Source organism: Phacochoerus africanus, chromosome 11, assembly GCF_016906955.1.
Source record: "Phacochoerus africanus isolate WHEZ1 chromosome 11, ROS_Pafr_v1, whole genome shotgun sequence".
NCBI lineage: Eukaryota > Metazoa > Chordata > Mammalia > Artiodactyla > Suidae > Phacochoerus > Phacochoerus africanus.
The window spans coordinates 50,505,150-50,511,954 of NC_062554.1; the positions used below are offsets into that span (position 1 = coordinate 50,505,150).

At 43.3% G+C, this 6,805-nt stretch overlaps 1 protein-coding gene across 1 annotated transcript; it reads right to left on the bottom strand.

The window, feature by feature from the left end:
• Positions 1-325: 325 nt before the first annotated feature.
• Positions 326-1,321, bottom strand: LOC125111961 (olfactory receptor 10S1). Its single transcript, XM_047754157.1, has one exon. It carries the CDS (start codon positions 1,319-1,321, stop codon positions 326-328), a length of 996 nt encoding a protein of 331 aa, XP_047610113.1.
• Between the last annotated feature and the right edge of the window lie 5,484 nt (positions 1,322-6,805).

Here is a 6,805-nt window from a genome sequence, read left to right on the forward strand (position 1 = left end):
GCAAATATTTAATACAATTATTTCATAAAAGGTAAAAAATTCATTTACTAAAATAAACGAGGCATGATTAGCATTTCACATACCTCTGAGCCATACAGTTGAGAGGTTGGAGAAACTCTGGGTGTCTCTCAACCCTATCTTTTGGCTTTATAGATGAAGCGTTTGTGACAGACACTGAAACAGGTCGCTTGGCGGAAGGGAAGGGAAGGCGTTCCTGGCTAAGCTGAAACTCAGTTCTTCTGATTTCTACTTGAAATAGGTTCCCTGCCCATTTTGATAAGGGACTAGATGCTTTCCTGGCAAAGCCAGAGAATCGCCGTGCCGGTCAGGGCGGTGGGTTGCCTGCAGGAGACTCTGGCGAGCCTTGGCCCAGAAATCTTCTCAGAGCCCACTTCACCTCCCTGTTCCGCAGGGTGTAAATGAAAGGATTGAGCACGGGGGTGACTATGGTGTAGAAGACAGCGGAGGCCCCGGCTCCTGCCCCCCCGGAGCGAGGCCGCAGGTAGATAGACACCGGTGGCATGTAGTACAGGAGCACCACCGTGAGGTGGGAGGTGCACGTGGAGAAGGCACGCTGCCGGCCCTCGGCAGTGCGGATGCGCACCACCGCCGTCACGATGAAGCTGTAGGACACGACGATGAGGATCAGGCACCCTGCAGCCACAATGCCAATGTTGGCCAGCATGACAAGCTCGTTAATGGCGGTGTCTGCACAGGCCAGCTTCAGCACAGGGGGGATGTCGCAGAAGAAGTAGGCAATGTGACGAGGCCCACAGTAGGGCAGGTGGAAGGTGAGGGAGGTATGGATTGCCGAGTGAACAGCACCTAGGCTCCAAGTGATCCCAGCCAGTCCTGCGCACATCCTCCTGTTCATGGCCGCTGGGTAGTATAAGGGTCGACAGATGGCCAGGTAGCGGTCGTAGGCCATGACTGTATACAGGAAGCACTCGGTGCTGGCCAGGAAGTGGAAGCAGTAAAGCTGTAGGGCACAGCCCTCAAAGGAGATCACCTTCCCATCCAGAGTCAGGAGGCCATCCATGACCTTGGGCACTGTCACTGTAGACAGCCATGCATCCAGGAAGGAGAGGTGCCCCAGGAAGTGGTACATAGGGGAGCAGAGGTGAGGGTCAGAGCCCACGGTTATGAGAATGAGGAGGTTCCCAGTTATGGTGATTCCGTAGATGAGAAGGAAGAGGAGGAAGAAGAGGCTAGGATGTTCAGCTGTGTACATCAGACCCTCCAGGAAGAAGGAGTCCCCCACAGTCTGGTTGGGGTCTTCTTTTTCCATGAGCATCTTCTTGCCCAGAGAGGAAACTGACATCAACAGACATGATCCGTAATAGCCTTTCCTCTTGCCAGAAACATCATCGGCCGTTGAGTCATGTCATCTTGGTCCTGCTTCATCCGTGAAAGAAAGATACACCCTTTCTGGTCACTCCTTTGACTTGTCCTGGTGTTTTCTTGCTGTCCTTTCAAAACGGGCTTTTCAATATGGGATCCGCAATCTTTGGGGGGCACGGAAAGGGCCGTGAGGGTTATTTGGAAAAATATACTCTCTAGATAATGGTAATATAAACAGGGGTTATAAGTCTTACTTTCATGGAGCATATATATATATTTTGCAAATAGTCCAGAACCATGATGCCTCTGCTCTCCCAGGTTACTCTGCATACTGAAGCTTTGGATGACCAGGTTCTTATTGTCTTGTGTCCACAGAGTTGCATCTTATCTTCTGGGAGACTTGCCCGGAGTTTGGGTGTTATTACATCAGCCAAGAACACAGCGGTCCCATCCATTCTTCACCTAGAGGGAGTTCTTTAGAATTTTGGTTCCCCGCACCCAACTCTCAAGTGTATGACAATGAAGCCTTAGAGAATTGACTGAATAATTACCAGGACAGATTGTTTAGTATATATCACACTCTTCCGGCAAACCTTTATTTCAACCTTTTGGGAAATGTTTTCCCATTCCTTTGTTGTTGAGCCTGAAATGAAATTTGAGTTTTCTTCTATCCTTTTAATCCCTTAACTCTTAAACATAATTAGATGTTGCCTTATATGAACATTTTCTTTAAACTGCTTATTCCTGTTGTATTTTAAATTCCCATAGGTTTTACCTAACCCTGTTTGCACGGTGGTGTTTATGTCCCAATGCTCACTTGTTTCTCTAATGTAGCAAATGTTTCTATATTAGAAGACACTTTGTCCGTCTTCTTAAAACGCCATGTTTAATTTATCTCTCTCCTTTACTATTCCTCTCTGCCTAAAGCAGAAATTGACTCTGTTCAGTGTTCAACATCAACTGCAAACTCTTTCCATTCTTATCACCAAATCTGTATCTTCTGCAATCGCCTGAAGAAACTCCTCTTTCCTAGGGATGCTCTTTGCCTCATCTTCTCAATTTGCCATAATCTCTGCCTGGTCTCATTGCAGCATCTTATGCTGCATGAATGGAATTCTGTTAATCTCTGCCTTCAGAAATCTACCCTCTATGGCCAGGTTTGAACATTTACATTCCTCTAGAAGCCCCTTATAAATATTTTACCTCACACCAATTTTTCATTCATGACATGCATAGTATTTATGATAATTATTGATCATATCTAAGCATGTACTGTCTTGGACTATTTTAGTGTTCCTTAGGCGTATGTCGTGTCTTCCTAAGAGGAACATAGGGAAAATATCTTATGCCATACCTAGTTTCTGCTTGATGTTTTTGGGATAGAGAAGTAGAAATTGCAAGGAGCCGAGTTTATTTGGATGCTTCTACTTAAGTTTAAATCACTGGTCAATAAGAAATAATCCCTACTCATTCATTGACAGAGAGTGATCATGGTGCTTGATTTCTTGTTTCCTCCCTTCATCAAATTCAAAATTGGAATTTTAAAAATTTGTGGTGGTTATTTTTACTTAGGATAGAGTAGAGCTCATAGCATATGACCTTAAATTTCTTCATACTCATTAATTTATTCACTGCAATGATATTTCCTATGATGCTCCTGATGAGAAATTATATAGCTTGTCCCTGAACAAATTCAGTAATGGAGTAATCCCTGTTTCACAAGACAGCCCATTCCAGTGTTGGGCAGATCAATGTATTATAATGTCTTTTATATCAGTCGCATATATATACCCCCGATATTTCGACCAACAGCGTTTAGATTTGTCCTCTTCGTATGTATGGAATGGATAAGTTTTTTTTTTTCTTTTTAAGACAAGTGTTATTGGCTGTGGAGAAACTGAAACCTCTGTATGTTGCTAGTGAGAATGTAAAATGGTAGTAGACCCCACTTTGGAAAACAGTTTGGAAGTTTCTTATAAAGTTCAACCTAAATTTACCATATGATGTAGCATTTCCGTTTTTAGAAATCTACACAAGAGGAATGAAAACTTATGTCTATATATAATATAAGTGTTTATAGCAGGATTGTTTGTAATCCTTAGAAACAATCCTGGAAACATCATGTTTGTCGTTCATCAGCTGGTGAATGGATTAAAAAAAGAGTATATTCATACAATGAAGTATCATCCAGCAATAAAAAGGAACAAAATAAGTAATGCAGTTTATGAAATGGATAGAACTCAAAAACATGACCAGAGGCAAAAGGTCACATGTTGTATGTTTCCATTTTTATAAAATGTCCTATTAAGACAGAACTATAAAGAGTGAAAGTAGATTAGTGGATGCCTGGGACTCAGATGTGACCAGGGAATGACTACAAATTGTCATGAGGGGTCTTTCTGAAGTGATGAAAATGTTCTAAAATTGGATTGTGGTAATAGTTGCACAGCTTTGTAAATTTACTAAATCATTGAATTATAAGCTTAAGCAGGTAGATTCTGTGGTGTGTAACATACACCTCAAGGAGCTATTTAAAAAGAAAGAAAGAAATCAAACGAAGGAAAGTTGGAGTTCCCGTTGCGGCTCAGTGTTCACGAATCTGACTAGGAACCGTGAGGTTGTGGGTTCGATCCCTGGCCTCGCTCAGTGGGTTAAGGGTCCGGCATTGCCGTGAGCTGTTGTATAGGTTGCAGATGTGGCTCAGATCCCTCATTGCTGTGCCTGTGGCATAGGCAGGTGGCTACCGCTCTGATTAGCCCCCTAGCCTGGGAACCTTCATATGCCGCAGGTGCAGCCCTAGAAAAAAGACAAAAAGACAAAAAAAAAAAAAAAGAAAAAGAAGAAGGAAAGTCGCCAAGCAATACAAAACATGATTTAAATAAATGGAGAGATATGAAGTTCCCATTGTGGCTCAGTGGTAACAAATCTGACTAGGCATCATGAGGTTGTGGGTTGGATCCCTGGCTTTGCTCTGTGGTTTAAAGATCCTGTGTTTCCCTGTAGGTCGAAGACACAGCTTGGATCTGGTGTCACTGTGTTATAGGCTGGTGGCTATAGTTCTGATTGGCCCCCTAGCCTGAGAACTTCTATATGCCGCAGGAGCAGCCGTAGAAAAGGCAAAAAAAAAAAAAAAAAAAAGAAAGAAAGAAAGAAAAGAAAAGAAAATGTAATGCAGTGTAATAATTATTTATTTTGCCATTCAAATTGTACCATGTTGGCCACTTGGCGCTCCTTCAGTTTTTCATTTGTTTCTTATTGATAATGGCTTCATCTTTTTCATACACATCCTTATTTTCTGTCACAACAAGATGTTCTGGCCCTATTTTTCCTTCCCCAATCCTAGAATCCATGACTTCTCTTTTATTGGAGAATTGTATTGAGAAACTAAAATCCCATTTCCTAGTACATTCATTGCTACTGGGGATATATGTATATACTAACCCATCCAGATACATGCATCCACATTTATTTCTATATTTATCTATGAGCACAGATTTTAAAAGCCACTCATTTATAATGATACTTCCAAATTCAAATCTAATGCCACTTCTGCTCTCTCTTTGTCATTTCTTTCCCCAACAGTGAGAATCTTGCTTTTCATTACATAAATTTAATCATTTACACATTCAGGTATTTTCTTTGGCTGCTTTTGGATCTTGAGTCATAATTCAAATGTATTCCCCTGCATTAGGGAATGGTTAAAGAGTTCACTTATCCATATTTTCTTCTGCTACTTGTAAGTCTTTTTGTTTCGCATTTAATCTTTTTTCTCTTTTCTGTTGTGCATCAGTGATTTCCACTAATCTGTTCTCCACCTTGCTTGTTCATTCTTCTGCCTCCTGTATTCTGCTGTTGGTTGCTTCTAATGAATTTTTTATTTCAGTTATTGTATTTTGCATCTCTGCTTGCTTAAGTTTTAAATCTTATATTTCTTTGCTTAATGTTTGTTGCAAATTATCAGTCTTTGCCTCCAGTCTATTTCCAGTGTACTGCATCATCTTCACTGTCATCAGTCCAAAGTCTTTTTCCTGGAGGCTGATAATCTCCTGAAAGCTGTTTTTCTGGGGTTCTTTCTTTTTACCTTATCTGAGTTACAGTTCTCTGCCTTTTCATTCTAATAGGTTTTTGGAGTGGTCTCCTGTTTGCAGACAATAGAGTTGTAGCCTCTCTTACTTCTGATGTCTGCTCCCCTTGTGGTGAAGTTGGTATGGGTCTTGCTGTAGGCTTCCTGATGGGAGGGACTGGTGCCTGCCCGCTGGTAGGTGGGACTGATTCCTATCCCTCTGGTGGGCGGGGCTTTGTCTATGGGTGAGGGTAGAGGCAGCTGTGTGCCTGGGTTTTTAGGCAGCCTTTACTGATGGGTGGGGCTGTTATCCCACCTGGATTATTGTTTGCCTGGGGGCTTCTCAGCACTGATGGGTGGGGCCAGGTCCTCCCAAAATGGCCACCTCCAGAGAAAGGCATGCGGATGAATATTCCCGAGAGCCTTGCCGCCGTTGTTCTTCCCCCACAACAAGCTACAGTCACCCCCTGTTTTCCCAGGAGATCCTCCAAGAACTGCAGTCAGCGCCGACCCAAATTCCTATGGAACCTCCGCTTCGCCCCAGAACGTAGTACGCATGAAAGCCTGTATGCAGCTTTCAAGAATGGGGTCTCCATTTCTCCCAGTCCTGTGGGGCTCCTGCTCACAAGCCCCACTGGCCTTCAGTGCCAGGTGCCCCCGGGGGGGTTTTCCTACCAATCCCAAATACCCAGGCATGGGGACCCGACGTGGGGCTCAGAACTCTCACTCCTGCAGGTGAGTCTCTGTGATACAGTTACTTTCCACCTGGCGGGCATGGGGTTGCTGATATCGCATAATTGCCTCTCCTACCTCTTGATGTGGCCTTCTCTTTGCCTTCTAGAATAGGATATCTTTTTTTTTTTTTTTGTCTTTTTGCCATTTCTTAGGCCGCTCCCGCGGCATATGGAGGTTCCCAGGCTAGGGGTCTAATCGGAGCTATAGCCACCAGCCTACACCACAGCCACAGCAACACGGGATCCGAGCCGCGTCTGCGACCTACACCACAGCTCAGGGTAGCGCGGGATCCTTAACCCACTGAGCAAGGCCAGGGATCGAACCTGCAATCTCATGGTTCTTAGTCGGATTCGTTAACCACTGTGCCACGAGGGGAACTCCTGGAATAGGATATCTTTTTGAAAGTTTCCAGTCCATTTGGTTGAAGCTTGTTCAGCATTTGGTTGTAATTCTCTTGTTTTTATGAGAAAAGGTGAACTGCAGTCCTTCTATTCCACCATCTTAATCCCCAAAGCCTTCATGTTTTACATTTAGATTTTAAATTTGTCTGCAGTTCATTCTTTGTGGTGGATGAGATACGGATCTAATTTTTTTTTTCACCCACAAATGGCTACCCAGTTATCCCAACACCATTTGTTAAGAAGTCTATATTTTTTAAAAACACAC